This window comes from Cyprinodon tularosa, unplaced genomic scaffold (assembly GCF_016077235.1).
Source record: "Cyprinodon tularosa strain WSP-4 unplaced genomic scaffold, ASM1607723v1 ctg372, whole genome shotgun sequence".
Taxonomy (NCBI): domain Eukaryota; kingdom Metazoa; phylum Chordata; class Actinopteri; order Cyprinodontiformes; family Cyprinodontidae; genus Cyprinodon; species Cyprinodon tularosa.
In genome coordinates this window covers 854,063-868,249 of record NW_024039088.1, presented here as the reverse complement: position 1 = coordinate 868,249, position 14,187 = coordinate 854,063, and the positions used below count along the sequence as shown (strand labels likewise).

Here is a 14,187-nt window from a genome sequence, read left to right as displayed (position 1 = left end):
TTTAAGAATACCACTGAACGTTAATACTCTCAGAAGCAATAATAACCAAATACACACTTTTATAATATAATAATATCCAAATAATCACAGGTAAAGTTTTAATGCATAAAGTAAATTAAGTGATTAACTTGGCTAATGAAACATGCAAGCTGAACTCTTTTTTTTTTGCATTTGTCTATCTGTTTTAGATGGTAAGGTGGAGGTGACAAAAGAAAGCTTGAAGCTCTGCACCATGGGGCCAGGAAAAGTGTTTGGAGAGCTGGCTATTCTCTACAACTGCACCAGGACGGCCACTGTCAAAAGTGAGTTTTTACAGACACCTTTAAACATTTCCACATGAAAGACTGTGTTGAATGTCCAACGTTACCAAGGTGAAACATAATGTCTTTTGCACACACATTTCCTGAAATGTGGAGACTCATAGTAAAATACCTAAAGTCCGTCACAGTAAAAATGTGTGTGTGGTATTGTTTCTTAGTTATCAAACGCTGTTCATCACCAGGGAGTTTTCACATCACTTCAGCTGTAGCAAGTGTGCTAACAGACCTAGAGTGAGTTGAATGTCAAGGTTTACTGCCTCTGCTCTTTCATGTATCAAAGCTCCAACTCAGAGAGATGCAGTGGGTGAGTAGGTAGTCCATCAGACTAGCAATTTGAATAGTCAGCCTGATAGAGTAAAGAGATGACACTGAGAAAGGACAAGACAGATGGTGGATTACACACTTTCAAAAGCTCGTAAGATCACATGTCAAGATAAAATATGTGTGTTTCTGTGAGGCAGGAAATAGGAACAAAATTTGTGTTTGGGTGGAATAATAAATAGACTGAAGGTGAGATAAAGTGATATATGGTCTAGTGGGTGAAAAAAATTTTGTGTGCTTGAATGCAACTCCAATTACGACAAATGGAGAAAGGTAAGATAATGTGAGTTGGAGTTGGAGAACATTCTGTATCATTTGGATGACCTGCATTTAGTCCTCGTGTGTACTGAAGGTATATGTCTACATACATATGTCTACATATATATTTATATGTATTCTCGTGTTCTCATCCTAACATGAGGATACAGACTACTAGAGTCATATATATATATATATATATATATATATATATATATATATATATATAGGACTCTAGTAGTCTGTATTCTCATGTTACGATGGGTTAAATTGTGGAGAACACAGGTTCAACCACTTGACGGCTGGAAACTCGCTAGACCGTGCTGACCCTTCCAGAGTCCTACAGATCAGATAAACCAACAAAACTCCTGCCTCTAGTTACCATGGCAACATGTATCCACAGGGAGATGAGCCAACTCTTACGGGATAAAATATTCCCCTTCCCACTGGCGACAGAGCGTCTGGATTTCTCTTTTGTGTTTTATTTTGCCCATCTACCAGCCCATGGTTCATACTTCCTGCCTTGCTTCAATAAAAACCCATGCATGGAACAAATGATGTAATTGTCTACGCAGGCAGAAGTGTGTTTGGTTTAACAGGGTCACTGGCTCTGTCTCTTAGGATGACTGTCTTTACTTTAATGCATGTCGCTACACATGAATGTACCAAGGAATTCAGCTGCCAACGTGGCTATTAAAGGTGATAGTCTCTAATGAAAATCATCCAGCTAGTAGTGCTTACAGAGACTCACATTCCAATCAAGCAGTTTAATTTAATCGAAGCATGCAGCTCTGTAGGAGGATGTAACCCCAGTTAATTTTAATCACATAGAATAAGCTCCCTCACCGAGGTTCCTTCTATCAGTAATTATATCTTTAGAATTTGGATGACGACCTTTGTGTTGAGTTGAGGCTTTTCTTAGGAATGTAACGTCCAAAAATCTCAAGAAGAGATGATAAACAACATTTGGCTTATATGAACAAAAGAAGAGCTTTTAACAAAGTTTTGTGAAAACCATGTGTCTACATACAAAAGAAGGTTAGAGAAGCATCTATAATGTTTGCCAGTGTGGAAGATTCAAATCCAGGTTTTACCAGTAAACACACTGCCGTTAAATGTTTACCAATTTCCAATCAGGTCCTTAGGCACATACATATAGCTCTTTATTATTAGTGATGACCAATAAAATAATGGCCATAAAGTAAAAATTCTTTGTTGAAATTTGACTAGCTTAATTATTTTAGATTTTGATCTGGTTAAAAAAATGTATGAGCTAACCCTTTTGTTTGGTGCAGGACACCACAATATATCCTTAGATAGATTAAAAATAGGGCTATTTGGTCTTACAAAGTTGCAGTAGTGATAAACCCACTCTTACACCATTCCACTCCTCTGTATTTTTTTCACATCCACAATAATATTGAGTTCAGACATCAGCACTGATTATATAAACTCAGGGCTCCAAGACTCCAAATGAGAGCAGATAAGTTTTACGTAAAAGTTTTTGTTTCTTAAAATTTAAAATAAATAAATAAGCAGGTGTGTTGTGGCTGATCTACAAAGACTGATGGGCAAATATTAAATGCATAAATCCATCTGGTTCTACCCCATGAAAAGGAGCAGCTTGTGTTTTCTATAAGTAGTTAAGAGTGGTTTTAAAAGAAAGAGAACATGAGAACTTTACATAGCTAACTATTTCCAAGTGCTACAAACAAAACAAACAGAAACAAAAGTAAAAAGCAAAGTGATGAACATAACAAAAGAAAAGTGTAGTAGTATCATAAATGAATATCATCAAATGAGAGAGAGTAGTCATAGTCTGTTGATCTCCCCCACCACTTGCTGGGATCAATGGTTATAATGAAGGATCCTGCTTTGTTAAATAAAAGAAGAAAAGGTCTCTTTGGCATCCTTATGGCCTATGTTGATATTACCCAACTTCACAGACTTCAGAGAAATCTTTTATTTATTTATATTGTTCTACTATTGTTCTTTTTGATGGCCTAAATATACATCCTCGCAGAATCTCTCTCTGTTGTCTGGTTCTGAATCAATTCCTTCTTTGTTGCCAAAATGACTGCAGGTATTTTTGACTGTCAGTTTGCACCTTAATTTCTGAGGTGGTTAAAAAAAAACCTGCAGACGCAGTTGAGATTCAGATCCGGAAAATCGCTTTGCACATTGTAAATGTTTACATTTGTATATTCTCTTCCATAAATGTTGGTTTGGTATTTGATAGTTGATCTAAAAATTGATGAAGACACACACACACCCACACCCACAAAAGTTTGCACACACTGTCTGCTGAATTTCAAGTGTAAATCAGTTTGCATGTTCTTCAAAGATGTGTTTGGAACGTAGAAATACATTTGCACATGTTTTAAAATGCGAACACCTTAAGATCAGGCCCTTAGTGTAAACTACTTGAAAAAAATAAAGGGACATAAAAAACACAATATGACTTAAATTAAATGAATTAAATTTGTAAAATCAAACTGTCCACTTAGAAAGCAACACTGATTGACAATCAATTTCACACAGTTTTGTGACAATGGCAATTAGCAAGACACACTCAAAAAAGCAGTGGTTGTGCATGTGGGGACCACACACCAATCCTCAGTACGTATGCTTTCTGGCTGATGTTTTGGTCACTTTTGAATGTTGGTGGCACGGTTTGATGTATCAGCGTAGTGTTCAGTGGGTTCTCCCCGGGTACTTCCTCCCATAATCCAAAAGCATGACTGTTAGGTTAACTGGCTTCTACAACTTGACCTTAGGTGTGAGTGTGTGTGTGCATGGTTGTGTGTCTTTGTGTTGCCTTGCGACCTGGATGGATTTTTGTGTGATTTTGCACATTCAACTCTTTACAGAACAAATTATTCAATGAGAATATTCAATTCATTCAGAATGAATGAGGTATTTGAGTGTTCCCTTTATTTTTCTTTGAGTAGTGCATTATTGGCTTGAGAAATGCAGATCAACAAGACATAAAATAAATTTCCTATCCTTTATAATAATAATGTATTGTACTGATATTGCTATGATTGTGAAGCCCTCTGTGAGGTGCCCAAAGTGCTGCCATACAAGTGATTTTAAAGTGTCTGATGCATCATTATTATTGTTTGCCTGGAAAGAAAGTAGTTTGAAGTTAATTCTCAACACAACAGGGTGACTCAAGAACCACTTCTTATTATACTTCTGACACTTACAAAGTAAATGTTTTTTTATCTTTAAATAGATGGCATTGGATAGAAGTAACCAAACATTTATGTATGTTGTTTTACAGCTGAAAATAAATAAGGCATGTTAAAATATTGTATCTCATGTAAGGAGAGGTTTGTTCAGGAAAAAACTAATATATACCACAAACAACAAGTAAAATCAGTAGCTCCCTTTTAAAGGACCTGAACAAAATAAAATAAAATACTTTTTTTTTTTTTTTGCAGTCAATTTGTAAGATCTTCTTGTTGCTGCAAACTGTTTAAGGGATTCCACAAAATTTTAACTTGATCCACATAATGCAAGGATTGGTTGAATTTACCTTAAATATCTTATTTGCATAATGAAATTTTCCTGAGGGGAATTGACAAGGATATATCCTGTCCCTTCCTTTTCATCCTTTTAATAACTTTATGTCCCAGCATTTGCTTTGTTTTCAATCTCCCTAAAGAAACAAGTCTTTCAAATAATTCACACAGACATTATAAGCAGCACTGTACCTTCAAGGCTGTTTGGTGTCCCTATAATGCTCCTCTAGTCAATGTGTTGCATATTTTTAGTTTCCAGATATAAACTTAAGTGTGAAGCTATGACCTCTTTTGGTATTTAGTATGTACAGACATGGCAATTGAGGTAATATTTGACATGCCATCTGAGACTCAGAAGAGCTATTTTAACATAAAAGCTGTATCGTATTATTTCTAGATGGCAGCAAACAGATAGATGCTTGCTCAAGATGCATGTGGAAGAAAATGGCCGCAGCAAGAGAAAAATGCACAATAAATAAAAGGACAGCAGTGACAACAAAATGAGAAACCAACATCGAAAAGCTGGAGACTAAAATTTTCTGCTGTTGTCTAGAAAAAAAAAGGAAGGGGACATTGATAGTTTGTATTTTAGAGATAAAAACATTCTTATCAGGTTAAGATATAGAAATATGTAAGAACCGGGTTGCATATTGAAATATTATTCAGCAAAGTGCCCGAAAGAAGCACTTAGAAATGACAAAGAAATATGCTTGGAAGTTATATCCTTGCTAGGATGGACAAATAAAAAAACAAAACAAAATTGTTTGTAATTAGAGAAATTATGCATTCCATCAGTTTTCCTTTACTTTGTCCTGTTGAGCAATACAAAAATGCTTACATACAGATTCTCTCAAGTCATTTTTTTACTCATACTATGATGTGTGAGAATTCCTCACATCAGTTTACACATCATAAAAAAAACTTTTAAAACAAACCTTGCCATCTGAATTTACTACTTAATTGTTTACTAGAGGAGGTACACACTGAAAAAAAAATTCTGATGTAGCAGCTTAAGAGTTATTTAAATTGTATGTCTCGACGGAATACAGGTCACATCTAGATGCCTTGTTGGCGGAAAGAAATATCTATTTCATGTAACATAGACTTCACAATCAATCAGGCAGAAAAGCAAACTTTGAGATATGGATACACCAGACTTATATATATACATGGCATATCAGTCTGGAAATTAATAGCAATATGTTATGTGCTTAAAATACTTTTGTGTTCATAATGAGATGCTAATATTGAAATCAATGCATAATTTTTTAAGTCTTTCAGTTCAAATCTGTAAATCAGCATGTGAAACGTTTCATTATAATGGATCTCTGTACCTTTGGATTGAGAAAATAGAAAAAACAAAATTTTTTAGAAGAAATTAATAACTATAACTACCCTCCTGTGAAAGTTAAAAAAATTATTTTATTCTGGCAAAATTAAAGCAAAACATGTCTAATTTTAAAACGTCTTTTTTTTTATGAATAATACCTAATTTTGTTGTTGCAGGACGGAGAGTATAATTGTTGGACAACCATATCAGCTCTTGAGTGTCAGTTGCTGCATTTAAACATGCATAAATAGCCTAACAGCATTGATATCCTTAAGCAGTGCAACATCCAAAAGTCATGTTAGTATTGTAATACTCCAGCGTGTGTAAACTGCTATCAGAATAACAAAGAATAATGACAGCGCTTTATACTGTGACAATGTTGATCACAACAAGAGACTTGTGCTGAATAATATGCGTCACAAGTAATTCAACCCTTAGTTTACACAGTGATGTTACGAAATTTATGCATGCGCCTTGCACATATAAATATAGCTTCACAACATGGGGCAGACACACACAAGGCAGACAAATACAATTACTCTTCAGTAGCACAGCCTATAAATGACTGTTGGGTTGGTTTTATTTTTAGACTAGTCAGCTTTAAGAAAGTAATTGAAGTGCCAGGAACTGAAAACAAAATCATTGAGAAAGATTGTATCTTGTATGCTCCATCTTTATGGCAGTAATGGAAAATCATGTCTATGGCTTAATCTCTAAGAGGATTTAATACCTTGTCTAAAAAGGTTTTAGCTTGTAAACCATGACAATGTCATAAATCATTGTTGTGTCTACCAATGTTTTTTTGCAGAATTTTTCAAAAAAAAATCCTAAGTTTAGTTGAGAAGCATTCAAACATCCCAGTGTACTTTTCTAGCTGTCTATGTGTGGATTAAGTTATTTATGCGGCATTTCATACATCGAGATACAAACTGAAGCTTCTGTTGTCTTTATTTCAAGCAATACAAAAATTCGGGCTCAGTATTGCCTGCCCTATTTTTGTCTATATTGCAGATTCCCAGTGAGGGTTATGTGCTCTGCACCCTAGCGAATAGTTCCCTTTTTGGTACTGGGTTGCTGGAAAGACTGTGGAAATGGGTTATCTTTGAACTAACATTTACTAAAAAGGTTTGCAGGTACTGATCCAAACTTTTCGAGAACAGCAAAAAAAAAACATTAGAGAAACTATAATAAAAAATGTAATTCCATTAAATCAAATCAAAATACCTTCATAAAATCCACCTTTATTTTGAAATTATAGTAGACGCATATCATTATCAGTTAATTGAAAACATGATATCTGTTATTGTTGTCATCAGTCAAAATCAACAGTGTTATAAAGGAACATTCATCAACAGGGAATTAAAATCACTGATGGCCAGATGCAGAGACATATTACATGAATACTGTATCTGTGCAAAGCAATATATATTTGTAGCTCATATGCTCAGCGTCAACATTCATCTGAAAGTGGCATTTTGTTTTTCATAATGATCCCAGGTGCTCAGTCTACTGACTAATGTGAATTCTCATTATGATGAAAGATTTTTATTTCCCTCTACTGATGACCAGACAGGTCATGAGCAGGCCTTCTTTTAGCGATATGCAGGTTGCTTCTCATCAGTGACTCATCATTATAAATCTGGAAGTTGCCTGACTAAGTTTTGATTTTCGAGGTTTAAGGTCTACAACAGGGATGTCAAAGTGAAATTTATCAAGGGCCAAAAAAACAAATTAAAACATATTGAAATGAACATAGCCTAAATATGAATATCAATGTTATTAATAAGCTTTTTTTATATTAATAATATTATATTAATAATAGCTATATTAGATTATATTTATAAAATTATTGAGACAAGGGCATAGATGAAAGTGCATGCATTATAGTCCATTCAACTGAAAAATATTAATAGATAAAATAAAATACAAAAGAAATCTATGGCACACAGACAAAACAATACGTCCTTCAAAGAAAAATCATGTATTGTACAAAGAAATGTAAACATTTTGTGATGAATCACGGCAGCGGACCCAGATTTCAGCAAGAGATTCTTCAAATTCTGCGCACAGGTGTCAGCAGGGGCTGATTGAAGCCAAAATAAAAGGGGCCTAGATGGAAGGAGAGGGGAGCTGACCCCGCAGGTGATAGAGACGGACATAGTGCCGAGCGAGGGGCAGGTGATTCCGCACGCCAGGCAGAGAATACTGGTAGGATCACACAGTCAGGGCAGTGGTCCATGCCTGTAAGTAGCACTCCGTCTTGATCAGAGTATCATGCAGATCCCACCTGCCCCTCGTTTAGCAGCGTGTCCGTCTCTATCACCTGCAGGATTGGCTCCGCCCTTTCCTCCATCCAGGCTCCTTTTATTTTGGCTTCAATCAGCCTCTGCTGGCACCTATGCGCAGCAGTTGCGGAGCACAGGTAGTTCATTCCGCCTTTAGAAACTATAAAACATATTTTGACTAACATTCAAAAAAGAAATAGGGTGCCATTTTAACATAAAGTAGGCAGGCTGACTAGTCGATTTTCTATTATAGATAGCACTAAAGCATTCTACGTTGTCACAATTACAATACACCAATCAGAATTGTATTTTAGATATCACTAATTAAATTTCTACCATTAGAAATACAATTTTAAGTACTCTGGAATCAAATTTGTACTAGTAACATATATTTGCTTGTATTTCCATCCATCAATCCATTTTCTGACACGCTTTATCCCTAGTGGAGTCGCGAGGGGTGCTGATGCCTATCTCCAGCTGTCTACGGGCGAGAGGCGGGGTACATGCTGGACTGGTCGCCAGTCCATCGCAGTGTTTGTATTGCAGATATCCTTAATAGTATTTCTCGTATCTAAAATTAATATTTCAGATATCTGAAATGTTATTCTTACTACACCAAATGACGTCACTTTTCCCTATTCATGTGTATTGGGCCGTTAATTTCAGATATCCAAAATAACATTACTCCATTCTAAAATGAATGTCTCTGTAATCCGTTTGTTACTGTTCTTAATTTTTATTTCAGATATCAAGAATGAAGAAAAGATTTTAGATATCTAAAATATAATTTCTGACATCTAAAACTAAATTTTAGTTAGGCATTATTAAAATTTTGATATCTGGAATTCTAATTTAACTAGTCCAAAAATCAGTAGTTGATTTCTGTAATTATATTTCTACTAAGAAATATATTTTAGATTTTAAGAATTGGATTTCTGGAAATCTGTAATGTTGTATTTCATTTTTGATATCTGAAATAGTAATTATGACTAGCAGTAACTCTATTATGAAGATCTGAAATCAGAATGAATCCTTATCATTTTTATCATTGGAAGCAAAAGTCCAATACATATGAATAGGAATCTGGAATGTTTATTTTAGATAGGAAGAATGTTATTTTAGACATCTTAAATGTTAATTTTGACAAGGAAGATGCGTTTTAGACATCTGGATTACATATTCAATCAAGCTAATAAATGTCAAAACGGCCTGCCAAAGTTCCAAGATGGTGTCCTAGCCAAACAGGAAGAGATCAGATGAGAAGTTGCTATAATGAGAAAAAGCAGAGAGAGCATAATATTAGAGATTGGACTAACACATACAGATGTTATGCAGATTGGGAGAATAGAGAAAGAATGAAGCAGAATGGTGAAAAGGGGTCCCTATGTCCTCCAGTAATCTAAGTCTATAGCAGCATAACTATAGAGTTAGCTCAGGATAACCTGAGCCACTCTAACTATAAGCTTTATCAAAAAAGAATGTTTTAAGCCTAGCCCTAAAAGTAGACAGGGTGTCTGCCTCACTGACTAAAACTGGTAGTTGGCTTCACAGGAGAGGAGCCTGATTACTAAAAGATCTGCCTCCCATCCTACTTTTAGAAATTCTAGGAACCAATAGGAAACCTGCAGATTGAGAGCAAAGTGGTCTGTTAGGAACATAAGGAACAATCAGATCTCTGATATAACACAGTACATGGCCATTTAAGGCTTCATATGTGAGGATGAGGATATAGCTGAGTATCAGCAGTTTAACAGTGGAAATGAATCCCATGCTGTCTACTAATTCTACCGATAGGGAACATATATATAGTAAAGAGATTTGACTCTAGCACTGAGGTACTCCACAGGTAACCCTGGAGAATGAAAAATATACATCATTAACATGAGCAAAGTGAAATCTGTTAAAATTTTCATGTTGCCCAAGAGCCATACATGCAACAGGGCTGTTGCATTTATTGGTTCAGTTCTCTTGGATGCACTTCTCCTACAGTCCAATAACATATTGTTAACTGATCTCTCTAGATCACCCTTAGGTGTGTGTCTTTATGGTTGTTTGTCTCTGAGTCTCTATGCTGCTCTAGAATAGACAGGTGACTTGTCAATGTTGTACCCTGCCTCTCACTTAATGGCCGTTGGCAGTAGGCACCACCTCGCTCTGAAACCCCACACAGACAACCAAGGATAGAAAATGGATAAATTAATGGCTGAAAAAACCATCATGCATATGTTGACAAGAAGACAATCCAAATATTTCCAAAGGATAAAGGTTGTTATTGCATTCGTTGCCAGTCTTGCCTTTACAGAAACTAGAAAATGTCCACTTTGTAGTATGCCATAAACCATAAAAGTTTTTTATGGTCAAATAAGGCCAAAATGGAACTTTATAGCCTTCCTCTTAAATGATATGTGTGGAGACAACCTGACATTGGAAATCGTGGTAGCAACAATGACTTTTAGAGGCTAAATTAATATTTAATTTTTGCTAAGTATATGTATTTCTTTCCACTTGATTATGATGTCCTATTTTCGTGTACAGAAGATTTTGTAATGTCTTTGTTTGATCTCAACTTTGCTGAATATAGGTTACGTTCTGCCTTCATTAAGAAATAGTCTGCATTGAGATCTGATAATAGTCCTCCGTTCTCTTTTGGGATAGTTATCTTCCTTCTATATCTATCATAAGTCTGCTTTCCCTATTAGTACTAATACTGTACATACGTTCTTGGAAATATTTTCTTGCTTTTTAATTAGAATGCTAGTTATGATGCTTAATTATCTATGAACACAGAAGCCTAATTCAGTGGACCAATTCTCTTTAAAAGCATTCAATTTCATTGAAAATGTTGTGTGTTTCATCAATTTAGTTTATAAAGTGATTCCGATATGATTTAGATTCATTGTATACAATTAGTCATAATATTTTTGGTGATTTTCTTAAAAAACCCAAAGTTTAATTTCCCAAAGTAATACAGTGATACATAAGAGCAAAAAACTAAAACTCTGTTAGCCTCATGAAAAGTAAAGTTATGTTTATAAGTAGTAAACAAATTTAATTTACAAAAATTACAATTTAAGTTTTTTAGTTCACAAAAAAAAAAAATCAGGCATAGCAATTTAATTAATTTCCTTTAGTCTTATGAAGTTGTGCAGAGAGAGCTGGGCCAAAAAGAATCGATTTACAGTACCTGTCGATCTACGTTCCTACCCACATGTATGGCCATGAGCTTTGGGTCATGACTGAAAGAACGAGATCCCAGATACAAGCGGCTGAAATTAGTTTTCTTGGTAGTGTGTCCAGGCTCTCCCTTAGACATAGGGTGAGGAGCCCAGTCATCCAGGGAGGACTCAGAGTAGAGCCGCTGCTCCTCCACATCGAGAGGTGTTGAGGTGGCTCAGGTCTGATTAGGATGCCTCCTGGATGTCTCCCTGGTGAGGTGTTCCAGGCACGTCCCACTGGGAGGAGGCCCAGGGGGAGACCCAGGACATGCTGGAGGGACTATGTTTCTCGGCTGGCCTGGGACCGCCTTGGGATTCCCCCAGAGGAGCTGGCCCAAGTGGCTGGGGAGAGGGACGTCTGGGCCTCCTGACTGAAGCTGCTACCCCCGGGACCCGATTCCGGATAAGCAGAAGAAGATGGATGGAAGGAAAGTAGATCGATATATCGATCTATATATTTAATATTTTTATTTAATCATTCAATTATTTAGAGAAGAGGGCTGCTCAGTGGTGCAGTGGGTAGCACTGCTGCCTTGCAGCAAGAAGGCTCTGGGTTCAATTCTGGGCCTGGGGTCTTTCTGCATGGAGTTTGGATGTTCTTCCTGAGCATGCAAGGGTTCTCTCAGGTAATGGCGATCTTTCCAGGGTCTACTCTGCCTCTCGCTGGAGATAGGCATCAGCACCCCTCATGACCCCGCTTGGGATAAGCGTGACAGGAAATGGATGGATGGATATTTAGAGAAGCCCAACAGTCATGTTTTTGGACTGTGGGAGGAAGCCAGAGTACCCGATGAAAACCCACCCATACAAGGGGGGAACATACAACTCCACACAGAAATACCCTGGACCAGGAATCTTGCTGCAAAGCAAGAGTTCTACAAACTGTGCTACCATGCAACCCCTGAGAGTAGATTTTAACTGAATGTAATATTTTTTCTTTATTCTTGATAACTGTGAAGCAATTCTTGATTTATTGGGTGTTATATTTTTAGTGATAAATTAATAAATATAAACTCATTGGGCTTAATCTTGCTCCATCCCATAATCAGTTGGGTTATTGGTCTGTAAACACTTTAAGATCAGGTTTGACACAAATTAAAGAAGTTTAAGCAATTAGGAAACATTTTCTTTTTTAGTTTTAAAAAGCCAACCCTAATCATAAGTTCAGACATGTTTTAGTGAAATGAGGGGCTGAGGACCTATGAACACATTAAAAGATAATAATACATCTATAAAATTGGTAATTGGCTGGATTCTTGAGCCACACTAACAAGCAATTAGAAAGACAGAGAAGGATTCCAGATAACATTAAAGTAGTTGTAATTGAATTTTAAAGAGAGAAAAGGAACTATAAAAATAATTGCTTAAAGGACTAATTGGAACATGTTTTTGCATCAGATGTTCAATAAAGAGTTGAAAGAAAAGGGTTTTGTAAAAATTAAACCACTACTTTTTTTTCTTCATATTATACATGCAGAAGTTTAGGATTATAACTGTCATGGGAGAAAGGATTTCAGCTGATAACCATAAAAACCACTAGAATAGAGAGGAGAAGATGGAAACAATAGATGTGGCAGATGGAAATCCAGTGGGACGAAGTTGGAAAGAAATCCACTCCGTTTCCATGGCTGCCATGGTAGCACTGTTGCTAGCTTGCAAAGCAAAAAGAAAAACAGTTTGGTAAGATGGTGAGGATTGCAGCTGATTTCTCCCCCCAATGTTTTAAGTCACTTTGAAGTGAACTTTTTCTGTCATCGGTTTCCAAAGTGTAACGTTGCTACCTCTTCTTGTGATTTAGGTAATATTTTGGGGGGGATTTTTAAGTAGTGGGAATACGGAGGCCCTGCTGCTTATGTCCCAGTTCTTAGGTGGAACGCAGGTGTGAGCCTGGAGCAAGATTCTCTTCTGAGGCTTCAGACAACTTGAAAGGTTAAAATACCCGCAGAGGCAGCTTCAGATAGCAGTAATATAGAAAACAGGCCTGCAGGTGCAACATCTTTTCTTATAAACTTTTATTCTTCTCTCATGGGACAAAAACAAAAGGTTAATGAGATAATATGCACTGGAATCTTTCCATTAAGGGACGTTTAGCCGCTGTAGATGGCTCTCTGCATCCTGTCGATTTAGTTTTCTGTCGTAGGGCTACCTGAATACAAATAAGTTAAAAAGCCGTTGAAACATATCAAAAGGTGGTAGTAAACAAATTTAATTGCACACAGGAACAATATTTCAAAGTAAAAAACTGTTCTGTGGAAAGCATGTCAAAACATATAGTGAGAAGGTTGATAGGAGGGGAAAAAATATATATATTTTAGCATCAACCTAAATGTAAAATATATTTATTGTCTGTTGAATTTTAAATAATCGTCAAACTATAAAACAGTTGGCCTTTGCATTTTGTTTCAAAATCTACCTGACAAAAACATATATATTTGTTTATTTATGATCTCTTAAAAAGGAGGCCCATCATGTATGGATGATGATCAGGTTTCTGTAATAGGACTATTTTGAAGCAACTGGTCTATTTTCTTTAAAGAAACAACTTTCTAATTAGAAAATGCATGATTGACAACAAAGAGGAGGGATGGCTTTGGCTTCAAATCCCCAAAACCCAAGCTTTGTTTAATAAACAGGTGTGGAGGCTGGACCTCTTTGACCTCTCAAAGTGCAGTGTTTGTGTTTAAAATGGCAGTTTTTGTTATTTTGTATTTTGCTGAAATACAGGCAGACTGAGCAAAATAAAATATTAATCCCCTTTTATTTTTTTTTATAGTCTAAGCTACTGCTTTCACACACATATACCACATAGTAAATTACCAACTGCCAACAATGAATCTTCTTTTGACTTCCTCTTTCTTACTGGATAAATAATTATATAAATTTAATTTGTCCTACTTTTGTTTTGGGGATTTTAAAAGTTATTTCAATTTT

General features: G+C 36.0%; 1 protein-coding gene across 2 annotated transcripts in view; it reads left to right on the top strand.

Moving 5' to 3' along the window:
* LOC119790862 (cGMP-dependent protein kinase 1) overlaps positions 1-14,187 on the top strand; it is a 121,529-nt gene that overhangs the window by 42,223 nt on the left and 65,119 nt on the right. For both annotated transcript variants that reach the window (XM_038296594.1, XM_038296593.1), the window contains exon 3: positions 189-302. In XM_038296594.1, the coding sequence (XP_038152522.1) occupies positions 189-302 (114 nt within the window). The remainder of the gene's footprint in view (positions 1-188; positions 303-14,187) is intronic.